The following is a 15,694-nucleotide window of genomic DNA, read 5'->3' as shown; positions in this document are numbered from 1 at the left end:
CTTATCTTCACAAAAAGTTTTGTTTTGAACTTTGACTCATAAGCTTTAACTGGTGTTTGGTTGCATAAAGCTGTTGTGGAACATATTGGCGATTATGATATAACCGTAGTCTGAAGTATAAGAAGATTACCGAAGGGTGTAAGTGGCTTTTGTTAGATGGTGGTTTCAAGGCAGAAAATGCAAAACTATTTGGCAGTAAGAAGTGATAAAGAAGGAACCACTTTTAGCCATAAGATCGTGGGAGCTAAAGGTAAGTCCGTTTTAAAAAAAGATAATGCAGTATCTTATTTCATATTCAATTTGAATAGATTAAGTGATTAAGGCTCAAACTTAGAGATGAAATGTAAGGGTGAGAAATTAAAACACGAGCAGAAACAATATGTTTTTCCAAAAGCAAGTAATTTAGAAGAAAATTAAATGTCATATCTCGGGGGCTAAAGATTAGAAGGATAAGAAACAAAGACTTTTTTTATTAAATAAACTCCACTGCACTAGAAAAAAAACTAATGTCCCAGTATTTGAAAGCTGAGTTAATCATATTGACAATATAATGACAATTTTATGTTATAGCACATTTCCACATGATTGACAGCAAGTTATCTAAAATTCAATTAATTGTTTTGTTTTATTTAATTATGTTATCTAAAACTATTTTTTCAAATAGTGATGCCCAGGCATAGGTAAGTCACTAGGTGGCAGCAGCAATGCTAAAACTTAACAGGCTGCCTGTTCAACCCAGTAGAAGAAGTACCCTGCAGAGACACCGTTGTACGAGCAGATGAAGTTTGTGACAGTGGAGGCAAGTGGAGTAAAATCATGTATCACCAGCAACAGACACAGGCAAAAGTTTGCAACAAACTTATCTTTAATTAAATTTCAAGACCAAATGTACATCAGGAGAAGGTTTATTGAAATTTGTTTTTATAAAAGAAATAATCAATGGGACAAAATGAATATTTACTGAGAGAATCGGTTCAAACACAAGGCAACACACAGCATAAATGAAAATCCTTGTTGTACTAAGTTATATATTTATATAAAACAATAATATTAATAAAATGAAACCTGAAAACTATTTCACCTGCAATCAAATCTCTGAAACACATGAAACGATCTTTAACAAATTTACTCTATAAACTTTTATGAGATTGACAAAATCATCTGTTGGATAGTTTTTATTTTATCCCCGTTGTTTAATATATATATATATATATATATATGTGTATTTTCCTACATTTTGTTGTTTTTACAAATTTTTAAATAAAATATTGAAATGTTGTGCCTGAAGATGTTTACATATTTGCTTATGTTGAATTTAGAAATAGCCTTAAAAGGATGAGTTATTTATTAATTTAATTAAACTGCATTGTTAAGAGGGGATTTTATATATATATTTTAAGCCAAACTGTCAGTACTTGTCAAATGGTATATCTGCAGAGATTATAAATAATTATTTAACGAAGCACTTATATTGAAATTAAACCCATATCTGTGCAATGAAAGGTTTTGTTCAGTCTTATGTTATATGCAAAATGTTCTGTTTATGATTCCTACAGCTTTGCATGTAAAAAAATAAATAAATAAAAAAATCACAGCAATATGATGTGATAAGGAGCATTACAATGCTGTACATTAACTTCTGCTGCTTTCGCTGAAACCAATGTATGCGATCCCATTACTCATTACGAAGTATCCACAGGCTTCCAAATAAAGGAAAGAACAAAAATAAAAGAAATACTGCTGAGGAAAACAATAAATACAATTTATAATTCAATACTGCTGCTGTTAAACAATGTCTGTGTGGTTCAGCAAGGCCTCTTTCTCAGCCTTTTGTGCTTTATCTGTCGTCCTGGATCATATTTTCAACCTTTTTTGACAGGTCAGAGAAAGACGGACGCTTGTCAAAGTCGTACGTCCAGCAGTCCTTCATCAAACTGTAGACCTGGAATTAATGTGGGAAAATGATTGGATCTAGCAAATTATATTTGTAGAGATGTTTTTTTATTCAGGTGGTGCCCAATACTAAGACAGAGAAAACCTACCTGCAGAGGGCAGTTTGGAGGAGCTGGCAACCTCCAGTTACTCGCCAGCATGTTTGCCAGATGCATGGAAAGAGATGTGCCTTGGACATTTTGTCCGATCTCCTGCAAACAAAGCTGAGCAGAAAAAACATATTATTGTAATTTAAAATAAACATTAGACACCCTGCATTCCTGAATGCAACAATGTCCCACTTTCTTACTCTTTTGGGATTGACGCTATTGTCACAGTAAGAGAAGAGCTCATGGAGAACGATCCCGAAACTCCAGACATCTGATTTGTGGGAGAATTTATTTTCATTAAGGCACTCCGGAGCTAACCTGCGAAACACGCAGCAACAAGACTTTATCAAAAGCTTAGGACACACTTTTATTTTACATTTCAGGTCAAAAATTTTGATTATAAGACATTTGTTTGAAACTTTTGCAATAATCATGTCAGCTCTGTATGGAGACCCTAATCCTCTTCGATTGTGCTGAATGTAGTGTCAGCTATAAAGTATACATGCCCTTGAAGGGGAGCAGGTACCAGCAAAATCCACTCTTTTTTTCTAACTTGATCTTAAATTTGAGATTTAAATGTGACCTATAAGCCAAGATCACATCAGGAAGTAAAACAGAAGGAGGGACATGTTTTCACATATTGATCTAGATGGTTGGTGCTTTACATATTGTAAGTGATGTTTCAAGTTTTCTTTTTGTTTAAAACTTCTGGTCGTTGTACTTTGTTCTCTCATTCATATTTCAAACAGGAGAGGTCATACCAGAAGAGGGGGCTCTGTCCAGGCTGAGAGAGGCGATAGTACTCCTTATCAAAGGGAAGAACCTTCGTCAGGCCAAAATCAGCAATTTTCACCAGCGACTCATTGGCAACAAGAATATTTCTTGCTGCGAGGTCTCTGTGGACGTAACGCTGCATCTGCAAGTATTCCATGCCCTGCAAAAGTTAAAACAGGTGAGCACAAAAAAGAATGTGAGGCAGAAAAGAAATTGTCAAACCTGCAATTAATGAGACATTTTCAGTCAGGGAGGATTTTTACTTCAGAGTCTTTTTTTGTTATTGCATGTTTGGTTGGACGACTAGTCAAAAAGGCCTATCAAAGTTGTTATCCTAGGGATTTGCTGCGTTACACATTTGAAGGAAACAGAAGTGTTTCCTCAGTATGTTTGCTAAATTTAAAACTGAAAAAAATGTCACATTTTTCCTTCTTTATGTTAAGATCTAAACTGAAGTAGCACTGATTTGAGAGAACAAGCTGACCAACATATCAGCTGGCACAGTCAGAATTTGCATGTGATGCTGCGGTTAGACATTGTTGATATTTGCATGTTATATATGCAATGGACATAAAAATTCAAATTCCATCGTTATATTTAACACATACTTCAACCACCATGAGCCATACTTTGTGATAGTAAAGATTTGATCTTTACAGTTTTGTTCATCAAATATAAACCTCGTCCATTTCTATGTATTTGGAAAAGGCTGATGTCTGTGACCTTTACCTTACAAATCTGAGAAGAGAAAAGCAGCATCCGCCTGGTGGTGATGTTGTGACGGTTAGTCCACACATAGCCATTAAGGCTGCCATAAGGCAGATACTCCATCACTAAGCTCATGCTAAGGCGACCTGTGAACAATCAAGCAATTCAATAAACCAGGTTAGCCCAGTGCATAATGTCATATGTGCATAAATACAGTGGTAAGTTTCAAAGTCTCTAAAAGCATGTTTTCTTGAGATAATATTAATTAAAACATAAATAATAATTACACATAATCTAATAGATAACATACTATTTGATTATTCAGCAACAAAATAATCTCTTTTAACGATTATTTTAAGGCTTTTTCTGTTGAGTGTGTGTCATTTTTTTTACCCATGCTGTAGCAGACTCCTCTGTACTTGACGATGTAGTCACAATGCAAAACACTGAGCATTTTAACCTCCTTCTGGAAATCCTCTAGATTGGAGCCTTTGTTAGGCTGCAGCTTCTTCACAGCTACGAGCTCGCCAGTGTTATCACCCAAAGGGTCGTAGCGACAAAGCTCAACGCACCCAAAGTTTCCCTGCAGATATAACCAGATGATTCTGGGAATCACCATTCTGCAAAAGTCAAGTACGACGCAAGATTTAGTAGATAATTTGTTGTTTCAAACTTACTTTTCCCAGTGGGGAGATGTAGCATAAGTGTCTTTCCTCAAACAGTGTTTGATCATGCGGAACAAGGTTGAAAGCTTTGGACATGGGGCTCTGTGTCACCGGTTCAGTAGCGTGAAGTATGACATAATCTGTCACAAAAGACATAAATACACAAAGCAGCTGCATTAGATTCAATGTCTCGCAAATATAGAAAATACTATAGTACAGAAGCATTTATACGCAGTATAAAGACATTAAAACAGCAAAGTAAATCTAATTAAAATCTTACACAGATAAATATTTATTCCACAAAAAATATAAAAAAAGAGATGAGTAGAAGAATTGAGACCATGGCCGCCAACAGGTGTGGATAACTAAGTCAGTTTTCCCAGGCCAAGGCAGAGGAGACCTAGAACCGTACCCGCTAACTATCAAATTATGGTTTGATAGAATAGAGTATATTTTTCCTTCATGGTGGAGAAAATATAAGGCTAATATTTGGTTTGGTCGCCTGCACAAGTTCTGGCTTGGAGTTCTTAAGCGTCTAGTGGAGTTTAAAATGCTACAGACAGAGAGGAAAATATTCAGCTTCAATCTGTCCCTCCGCTTTGAGTCAGCCAGCCTCCATCACTTTGATAAAAGAAACAGTACTAGTTACCTGAGGAGCAAGTTGCAGCTACAGCTTATAGACTACAGCTAGACAAGATTAATTAGGCCTTTAAATGGTAAATATTAATTAATATTATACTAATTACAGAATGTTGTGGGTGTGAGTATCATGGCTGGGCCAAGGCAGAGCTGTCAGCTGGCCTGATTGTGACTAACACTGCTTCCCACAGGTGGTGCTGGTTAGCAGAAATGTTTTACCTGAGTGTAGGTTACTACCTGATGTGATGAGACTGTTGAGCTGACGGATGATACTGCGACACGATGGTCTGAAGGCGGCGTCATAGTCCATGCACTGAGCGATCAGATCTGCTAACTCTGTCCACTGGGAAGGAGGCAGCTGATGCATGTTCTCGTAAAAATTCCTCTTCTGCAGCAAAAACACAAATAAGCACATTTTATAAGTGCTTGGCAATTGGAAAGTTGCTGGTCTGACTATGTCAATGTGCAAGGCACATAACCCAGGGCTGCCCACTGATCGAAACTTACATTTTTAATAAAGCAAATCTGATGACCTGCACAAATTATTAGGGAACATTAAAAAGTGGTCCCACTCAGTCTCAACTGAATAAGAGTAAGTAGTGACTTGTAACGCCGCACAGCCTCTGCATTACATGAATGACTGACTATACCTGATCTAAGTTCCAGCCTCTCAATGGGGAGTTTCCATCGTTGAAAATTTCCCACACAGTGGCACCAAAGCTCCACTTATCGCACTCGAGCGTCAGGCTATCTGGGGCATCAAGCACCTCAGGAGCCACCCAGGGAATCCTGTCCAGAATAACTGAAAAAAGAAATTTCATTAATAAACTCTGATCTTTTTTATTTGTTCAAGACATGATGTAGAAAAAAATAAATGAATAAATAAATAAATAAATAAATATATATATATATATATATATATATATATATATATATATATATTAAAAGTAGAGTAACATTAAAAAATGTTACTCTACATGTAACATTTTTTATTTATTTATTTTTATTTTATTTTTTTAATGTTACCATCATTTCCCATCATGACCACACTGATGCCCGGGTCACTCAGCTTGATGAAGGGAGAGCTGCCCAGCGAGGGGTCACCTTCTCTTGCCAGCAGCAGGTTTTTAGCGCAGATATTTCCATGAACAATGTTTTGCTCTTCCTGTAATGGAGTTGTAATTTTATCTTAAGGACAAATATAAAGTTTTATTCTAGTTTTATTGTGTTTTATGAGCTATTTAAAAAAAAAAACCTATAAAGCTTTCAACACAAACAAATGTAACCAACTTTCTGCAGACTCTGTTTTCCTCCTTGTTAAATGTCTTTCTTACCAGGAAGTTGAGTGCACATGCAAGCTGTTTGGCTATGCTGAGTTTCCAGCTCACTGAGACAGATGTTCCTCTTTTCAAGTACAGGTCAAGGGCTCCATACTTGACAAACTCCTGAACCATGATGTCTGTAACGGCACAGCAAGACCTGTTTCTACAGCTGGGCTTCAAATACAAATTCTGAAATGCTCACTCACGTGCACAAGAACTGAGCAGGGTCACATAAGGACTGAGGGAGACTAAATTATCACTCTACATGTATCATATTGTGGCAAATGCAGTGGATTTTACCAAAAACATCAATTAAATTTCAGGAAATTAACCTTTTGTCATTAAAATTTGATGCCGCTTTTGTCTCACATGCTGTTTTGGATCAGTTAAAGCACTTCATTTTAATATTGTAATATTATAAAACAATAAGAAAGTCTAGTTGGTTTATACTTACTTTGTGATCCGTGTACACTGACTCCATATACATGGAGGAGGTGTTTATGAGAAATTTGGCTCATCAAACTGGCAGCTTCGAAGAGTGACTTAGGGGGAAAAACATTTTTTACATTTATAGGGAACTTGAATTTGCTGAATCTTTAAGGACTCACACATTCTGCTTTGCGCCACGAAAACCCACCTCCCAGCAGTTCTTGTAAGCAGAGTCAAGCTCCTTTAGGATGACTTCAGTCATGCGTTTTTCTCCATCACGGAAGTCAGTTTTGTAGCCTTTAAAGATTCGGGTGAAGGTCCCCTGTCCAAGGCTGTCACCCTGACACGAAATACCAAAGACATTGCGTTCATTGTTGTGGGAGATTTAAGTGAGAACAAAAATCAAAATCATACAGCCCAAAGATAAAGGTTGTTCTATGTTAGTTTTGGTCCCACGTCTGAATACTTACCCAGTTCAGGTCTCCAAATTTGATCATGTGGATCTGAATGTGACTGAACTTGTTTCTTTCAGGTGCTGGAGATCCTTGAGCTTCAAACAAGCTGCTGTTTCGTACAATTATGAGATTTGTGAGTTCTGCAGAGACAGAAATATATATGTTCACTTCCACTTGAACACATATAAAGGTATGAGAACATTGGCTGTAAGTTTAGATCTAATCATTATTACAAAACTATCTTGAGTTGTATGATAAAAAAGGATAGTGTGAAATTTATTCAACCAATTAAAAAAAAAATAGCCTATTGTGTCAAATAGCTGCAGACATTTCAATTGAACCATTTAATGAAGCAGCACTGCTTTTGTCTTTCAAGCTTTACATTTACCTAAGTGTCCCTGAACTCACATAACTTTGTACCTTTGGGCCGAGGTGGACAGCAGCGAGTTAACTTGACGGGTATTTCGGCCAACAGCAGCTTGTTGTGTTGGTAATAGTTGGTGAGTTCTGTCAAGCTGGAAAATGATTTTGTGAGACCAGGAAGACTGTAGCTCTCATTTTTAATAATGAGACAGTCCTTGTAATCAAGGCCAAGAGGGGTCTGCAAAAAAAAGAACAAATAGATTTAATTTGCAATAGGTTATAGATAAAGAAGTAGTATTAAAAAAAACAGGGACGTCATCAGTATAGAATGGCCAGTTATCTTAAATCACAAAATTGATTGTGACTCCTATAATACTTTTTAAAGGCTCTTTCAACTATATGTACATTCAAAGACTTTCTTTTTTTGATGTCAGGTTATTGAAATACACAGAAGAGCTGCATATAAGCCATTTGAAAATGAATGAGTGTCTAATTCGCATCTCCTGCTGTCTTTACCTGAACACAAACAGTGAGGAAGAAGTTCTCGTAGTTCTTTGGACTCTGCCGGATAAGGAAGGTACCGCCTGTGCATCCTGACCTTTTCAGCTTGTTGACTGCAAACTCTGATCTGATTCCACAAAATGTAAAAGAGACATCTTAAACATGTTCACGTCAAAATAATAGTCAAATTAAACGTCTGTTCAAAAAGACCCACGTGATAGGGCCATGACAGTAGTTTTTGAGTCCCTCTAGAAGGCTTGGTGGAGCAATGTCTTGACAGAAGAAATGGCTTGAGTCCGTGATCAGTCTGAAATAGCCGTCGATCAGCGACATAAACGAAAGTGCCTCTTTGCGACTCTGGAAACTAGCTTCCTGTAATGGCAAATGAGCAAACCAAACAGTATAAGAATACAAAAGCAAAACTTTAATATAAAATACAAATTAAGAAAAGTTTTTGTAAAGAAGTATTTACCAAGCATCTGTCATCCTTCCGAGTTATCGTTACCATCCTGCTGTCTTGTGGGACCATCTCGTTCAAGATCCTCTTAATGCTGATGTCTACAATTTCATGGAAATCACAGAAGGTCTGCCATTCCTAAAAAAAAAAAAAAACAGCAGATGGACTTATTTTATAGCAAAAACTCCTTCTCTACTAAGGGTAACAAAGTAACCCTTGACCAATTATGGAAAGATTAAACCCTGGAACATAGGGGCAACCAGTTATCTGAAGATGTCTACAAGTGTTTGACCACATACTTAAACTGATGCCCTACTGTTTCCAATCTTGCAATTGGAAACTTTTGCAAGATTTGGCTAAAAGTCTTTGTGCTAACCTACTTTGGGACACCTCAAGGTTTTGTCCTCTGGGCTCTCTTGTATACTTAATATAGATGTCCTCATTCTGGAATACACTGATGAGGTTACAGTGTTTTGATTGACTGATTACAGTTTGGTTGAAATCCTCAAGAACTTTTTAAAGGAGTGATTAGTAGTTCATTCAAACTGATTGAATGTCAACATATCCTAATCAATGTAGTCTATGTTATAGGGTTGACTCCTTTCTTGCTAATGTTTTGAACTGCATGACTAATTGAAACTCATAGACTTTGTTAGGACATTCAAGTGTGAAATGCAAAATTCTCGAAACTGAGGAACCCCTTGAAACCTAAATATCGTCACCTGTAATTCTGAAATCTCACTAAACCCAAAGGTCCTATTTGACACTGGCACTGCACCGATGTTTAAAACTATAGTTTTCATGCACTGAGAAGTAAGACCAATTAACTGAAGTTATAATTTGCTGATCTAAATATTGAACCCACAAACACTTTGCTCTTACCACGGCACCATCAAGTTGACCAGTTTGAATTCCTGTCTCCCCACAGACCCGCAGAAGGGTGAAAGTTGCTTCCGCGTGGGAGGAAGAACGATTGACACGGAAGGTCTCACTCCCGAGAGACGGCTCGATGCCAGCCAGTTCAATCAGGTATTTGAGCTTCAGGCTGTACTCGTCCACTGAGCATTTGCCAAGTTTTTTCAAGAAACGCTTAAGAGTGTTCCTGATTCGAAAGCGGTCCAGGCGGTTTCGTTTCTGGATTTCATGCCGATGTGACTTGGGGAGGCAGGATTTATAGCTGAGGAAGAGCAGTCCAGGTAAAACAAGAGACTTTAACAAACACAGCATATTTTGACTAGAAACGCTACAGTGGTTCAAATATTCTAAAAGAACACATTATGTATTATTATGTGCTCTTTTGCTAGCTGCATACATATATCAAAAACAACCACATCAAAAACTTTAAACTGAAAAACTGATTTGCTGTCATCTATTTTGAAAAACAAAATAAAGCTTTATTCAGCTGTAAATACCTGACAGTTTTGCAGAGCTCTCTTATAGTTTGGCGTCGCTCTTTAGCCATTCTCCACAAGTCCAGCACAGCAAGGCCGAGGCATTCCTCCTGGGCGCTCAAAGGTGGAACGATTCCTGCTTCACTCGCAATGAAGTCACTTCTCAACTAAACACCAAAAAAAAAAAAAAGCCGGGGACACTCTTTAATGTGACATACCTGCCTTACTTTCTGAGAAACATGCAATATTCAGCCTTTTGTTTTTTCTAACTACATTTTTACACTAAAAAAGGCAAAAATCTACAAAATAGGTTCTGCTCAACCTAACTATAACCATAACCCTACCCTATGTTAATTTTGCAAATTTTTTTTATCAATGTCGGTACAAATTGAAAAGCTGCTCTAAACACACTTTTTGTTTCAGTCTACTCATTTTAACTGAGGATGTGTGAAATTGTGGGTGTTAACTTCTGACTTTACATACACTGACTTAGCATCAGTGCCCTTTAAAAAACCTTACATGAGACAGTAAAATGTCTAAGAATGTTTTTAAATTACAAGGAAGATATCGTGTTTAAGTCACTTTTTTTTACAGTCTACCTTCCTTTGCAATGGTACATCATTAATACACTGATAGAAAATATAGTGAAGTAAGTTATTGCGTTTAATATTAATGAGCATGATGTTCATGTACTTTACCTGAGCAAAAAGGTAATCTATGACATTGTAGTCAAGCACCAGACTGATTCTGTCCTTTGTCAGACTGTAGCGGTATGAAGTTCTTGGTCCTTGGCCGAACCAGTTCCCAAAGAAAAACCTGGAGACATGAAATATCCATTATTATTTCTGAGTCAAAGCAAACCTTACTTTTGAAATGTAAGCCAAGTAATTACATGTCTTTCCTTTAGTTGTTCCCTTTCCAAGTACAGAAATTAATGTGAACTACACATTAATTAGTATGGATTTTATGCAGCTTAAACATATATAAATATTTTTTTAGTAATCCAGAACCTTGTTGCAAAGCTTGTTGGAAAAATATTTCAAATCAACTCAATCTTGTATTTAGTGAAGACTTCAAATGTTGTTCGAAGCCCAAAGCTTACACAAAATGGTGCAAAGTGCAGTTCCTAAAAGGTTAAATGATTTGATAAGATATATTTTCATGGAGAGTTAACTTTTTCTCCTTCATTACTGCAGATGCCCATATTGTTGTTGGTGAGCTGCACTTACTCTGTACTACTAATTTATGTAGCTTCGAGAAACTTTCTCTACATGCCGTTCTGACATATATTTGGAGGTATAATAATAGATAAAACAGCTGCTGTTAACTTTGAATGTAAATCGCAAATCATTTTGACATTTATGCAATAAAACAAGCAACAAAACACTCCACATTTGTAAGATTTTCACTTGAAAGGTTTGCATTTATTAGTAATTGTGTCTTCCTTGTATCTGATTTAGTAATAATAACAATAAAGATTACATGAAATAGTTCTGAAAGTATTCATATGGCTTTTTAAAACTGAATTTTGAATACTGAACTTACCTCACTCTAAAATGAACGACCAAGTTTTCGTCTGAGTCAAACATGTGTGATGGTGGATACCAAAATGACAGATCTGCAGAGGCTAAACCGAAAAGGCTCAGGTACACTGGTAAGATTCCTGGATAATAAAAAAATATTACACGTAACTTTATTTGGACAACCAGCACCTCAAACCAATCAGAAATTCCTGCTCAGAGTCTTATTCATCCATTCATTCTTACCACTTTTCTTCCCTGCTTGGATGCAAACATTTTCTGCACTTATCTGTCCGGATGAAATTTGTATCACTGTCGCATCCCTTGTGCCAGGAAAAAAGTAGATGTGTACTTGTAAGCCGGCTTCCACGCTCGAACTGGACTTCTGGCTGCCCCCCCGGTCTCTCAACACCAGGGGGGTCGACTCTTCCTCTCTGAAATTCATCGGCATGTCTGAGAACAAAATCGACAGTTGCATTCAGATATTTGCTTCAATTTAATTATATGAGAACCCAATTTCAAGTCACACTCCCTCCAGTAGGAAGAAAACCTCAGAGAAATGAGCAAAAACATTATTTCAGGAAGAATTTGATGGTCAGTGGTGCTAAAATTTCAAGAATGAGAAATAAGGCCTTTGTGGGGTTATTCTTTGCACTGATCTTCTAAAAAATTATGATTAGAAAAATGTTGAGACAAATGTTTCCCCTTCTCTTATGTTACTGTTCTAGGGGAGAATAAAACTGATTTTTCTAAAGGTGAGTGAAAATGAATATCCAGCTCTATAAACAAAGTAAATATAAACTTATATAAAAAATAAAACAGAGGCTTGAATATAACATTGTCCTCATTAAATGTAAGAAGCTGGACTAAAAATTACTTAAGTGGCTGAAGAAACACCTTTTAATATACAAGGCAATGTGCTAGACATTGAGACCATCACATTAGATTTCATGATCTTTGTTTCCAATAAAGTTTATTTTTTTCAAAATGTTGTAGACCAATATTTTTAAAGACAGCTTTAAAAGAGCTGTCTTTTAAAGCTCTTTGGCACATCTTTCCATGGTCTGCTTTGTGTCTTTGAAATTACTGATGAAACTAGACGGGTGGGTGACAAAAAGGAAAATCAGGCCAAATTATCTCTCCGTCTGCACAGTATGTGAGTCATGCCTTATTGTAAATAAAACCTGACTGCATCTGAGGGTCTACATTGTTTGCATTTCCAATAACTGTTTTGCAATTAATACCAACACAGGGTTAAATGAGACAAAATATACCATTACACTCTGTCATAACTTGTCTTGATGTCAAATGAATCACTTAAATCAATAGGTCCCCTGACACACTTTGAAAAATCCTTGAAAGTCCCATTTACTCAAAACGACCAAACGTCTAGTTGTTATTGTGAAAAGATGTGTCATCATACAGTATTGTTTACAGTATATGGCCAGGACCGTTTTAAACATATTCAGTTTAATGGTCTTGTTAATAAGGGTTTTTCTGGTAACACTTTATTTGAAGGGGTGTGCATAAGACTGACATGACACTGTCAAAAACATGACATAAGATCTGTCATGAACATAAAGAAGTCTTTATGAATGTTTATGACAGTTGTTATGAAGCGTCATTCGGTAAACAATGACACTTTTAATGCAAAGTTGCTCTAAAAGTTGCATTGAAAGTCCATTAAAATGCCAACTTTGCATTAAATTATCATAATTTACAAAATCATACAAAGTTGGCATTTTTAATGGACTTTTAGTGCAACTTTTAGAGCAACTTAGCATTAAAAGTGTCATTATTTACCGAATGACACTTCATGACAACTGTCATAAACATTCATAAAGACTTCTTAATGTTCATGACAGAAGTTGTCATGTTTATGACAGTGTCATGTCAGTCTTATGCACACCCGTTCAAATAAAGTGTTACCGAATTTCTTTGCTTCAGTTATGTATTTTCCAAACCTTATTGATTGTATTGTGTCTTAAAGTTGAAACAAGATTATGTCAAGAATACTCAATAAACTCAGTACGCGTTACATGTTCAGCTCTAAGAAATTACAGATGTTCTTAGTTCTGAACTTTAATTAAAAAGCAGTTAAGACACACAGACAACTAGTGACATTTTAGAAGTATAATAATTCGAATACATTAAAAGCATATGGAAATGTGTAGTTTTGCAATCAACAAATCATCGCACATAATGGAGCTGCATATCTCTCATACTACAAACATCAAAGCTGCAGCACGTTATACAACCCAACAATAATGCTTTGGAAGACACACACCTGCTGCTCCTTCCTCTGACTGTTCTCAGATCTCTTGTCTAGACCAAAGAAAAAAAAACTAATTTGGAGTAAAGGTAACGGATTATTGTCAGTGCCTTTTTGGCAGATTTCTTCTTCGCATTACATCGTCAGGAAAAAACAAAAACAAAATCCAATTCTTCTAATTCTTTATGAAGTTCTAATTCAGGGCCAAACAAGACAACCATTAGCAGCATTTTCTAATTTTACTGAACCTCTGTCTCTCGCTCATGTCTGTTATTAGCTTTCACGCTTCCTGCGGCTTGGTTTATTGCTCAAGATGCTTAACCAGTTGATCATTTTCATATATTTTGTGCCATTTAGTTGCTTTGTTTGAAGCTGAATATAAGGCCATTTCTCAGAAAAGAGTAACTTTGAGAATCTGAAGTAATACGAAGCTTCACACTAACATGGTAGCGGTCTTTGCTTGTTGTCCCCCTGCCTTTTAGGTGGTTACGCACCAGACATTTAATCATATTCAAAGACCTTTGGGGATTCCCACTGGGCTTTTGTGAAACTGATTGCCATGTTCTGCTACATAAGGAGCAATGTAGCATGGAAAGTAAAGAACCCCTTTGGTAACTTATGTCACGTTGTTTCATGTTTCAGAACTGGCTCTTAAATTACTTATTTAATACAGGAAATAGCATCTACCACAGAATTCACACTGAAACACATCAGAATAAAGGGAATATTGAAACATTAAAATGTCTAAAGGTAAGCATTCACTGAACACGCACACAGCTACAGCGGATCAAAACAGAGAAACATTTCAATGTTATTAGTTGAGAACAGTCGACCTTACCCAGCACATAATTTCTAACAATTGCCTGATAGTCCCAACGTCAAGCACCAAACATAAACATTATTAAAACCTAAAGTCGCTGGTCAAGCTGTTACCTTTCACATTTGGATGTCCTTATTTCCTCAATTCATCAGTTTGTTCCTGTAAGTTCGTGCTTTCCTTTTTTTGACTTCTGCGTTTCTTATTCTCTGTATGTATTTGTCAGCTCGAGTGCGTCAGGGTGTTGACAGGAAGTCCTATCTGATTTCCTGATTTTTGACAAGCGTACCAAAAATGTCGACAGTATCTGATCGCTGTCAGTTGTTTTTTTGGTTTTTTTTATTTCAGTCACAAAACATGAAGAAAACTTTACCTTCTCACACAAAATGATATTCTGTTCAGTACTTAGACAACTTAACTACAATATGCTGCACATTGACTGAAAAAAGGGGATTTCTTCTCCTAAAATTGAAACTTTCTGATTCCTTTCCTACTGCTGCATCTTTCAGAATGAGCCCGTGGAGAACTCTGACACATTTACAGCAAAATATCTGAACATTCAGAGCCTCCAAAACAGTTACATTTTCTGTGTAGGAAAACATTGTCTATTGTGTTTCAGTCATGTTTGTTCCAAATATGGACAGTTTCTATTCACAGTTTGCACTATTCAAAAGCTTGATTGTAAAAGAGCAAGATTCTCTTTCTGCTGCTCCATAGAACAACAAATAAAGCAGCAATAAGAAAATTAGGCATCACGATTATGTTATTATAGGAACTCAAACAGAACTTTTTCATTTTCTTTTAAAAGATTTCTTGATGATGAAATGATCATGAGAGAAGCTTATGTTCCGTGGAAGCGAACGTCCATCTTTCAAGAAATCGATTTATCTGACATTTCAGGAAAAGAAACCCAGTGTGGCTTTGCTTCTCTGCAGCGCAGCTTCCTGTTCTAGTTTTACCAAAACCACCTGGTCTAAACTGCATTCACATCCAGCTTGAACTACGAGTTTAATTCATTCTTATTGCACTTTTCATGTTGCTGTTTGCACTTGTTGCAAATGCATAAGTTGTCCTGGTTAACATTATTCAGTTTGTTAAAGATTTGTTAAGATGTGTGCAAATTAGCTTCTGGATTCCTTTAGTGAAGTTTGTTTCCTCATAATGAAAATATACGAATGAATACAGACTTTTCCTCCAATCATATGCCACTATTAGATTTCCTTGTTATTTGATCAACTCAGATTAACCACCAGTTTCCTGTTAATGCTAAGACAATGACTCATGGGTCATCCCTTCTGTTCTGACAGAGAGGGATCAGAACATGAAGCTGTGCAGTTTG

At 36.4% G+C, this 15,694-nt stretch overlaps 1 protein-coding gene across 1 annotated transcript; it reads right to left on the bottom strand.

The window, feature by feature from the left end:
- Positions 1-887: 887 nt before the first annotated feature.
- Positions 888-14,735, bottom strand: jak3 (Janus kinase 3 (a protein tyrosine kinase, leukocyte)). The gene is made up of 24 exons (XM_014980523.2): positions 14,472-14,735; positions 11,513-11,719; positions 11,292-11,409; positions 10,445-10,562; positions 9,768-9,913; positions 9,238-9,532; positions 8,371-8,493; positions 8,113-8,270; positions 7,914-8,025; positions 7,455-7,635; positions 7,050-7,174; positions 6,788-6,919; positions 6,605-6,692; positions 6,163-6,287; positions 5,855-5,993; positions 5,479-5,630; positions 5,066-5,216; positions 4,202-4,329; positions 3,918-4,107; positions 3,546-3,670; positions 2,804-2,976; positions 2,243-2,360; positions 2,043-2,156; positions 888-1,942 (listed from the first exon to the last, which is right to left on the bottom strand). Exons 2-24 carry the CDS (start codon positions 11,715-11,717, stop codon positions 1,838-1,840), a joined length of 3,321 nt encoding a protein of 1,106 aa, XP_014836009.1. The 5' UTR covers positions 11,718-11,719; positions 14,472-14,735; the 3' UTR covers positions 888-1,837.
- Positions 14,736-15,694: the final 959 nt, after the last annotated feature.

This window comes from Poecilia mexicana, unplaced genomic scaffold, assembly GCF_051168715.1.
Source record: "Poecilia mexicana isolate PSO_F unplaced genomic scaffold, ASM5116871v1 scaffold_4, whole genome shotgun sequence".
Taxonomy (NCBI): Eukaryota; Metazoa; Chordata; class Actinopteri; order Cyprinodontiformes; family Poeciliidae; genus Poecilia; species Poecilia mexicana.
The sequence above is the reverse complement of the archived record's forward strand: the minus strand, read 5'-3'. Positions and strand labels throughout refer to the sequence as shown.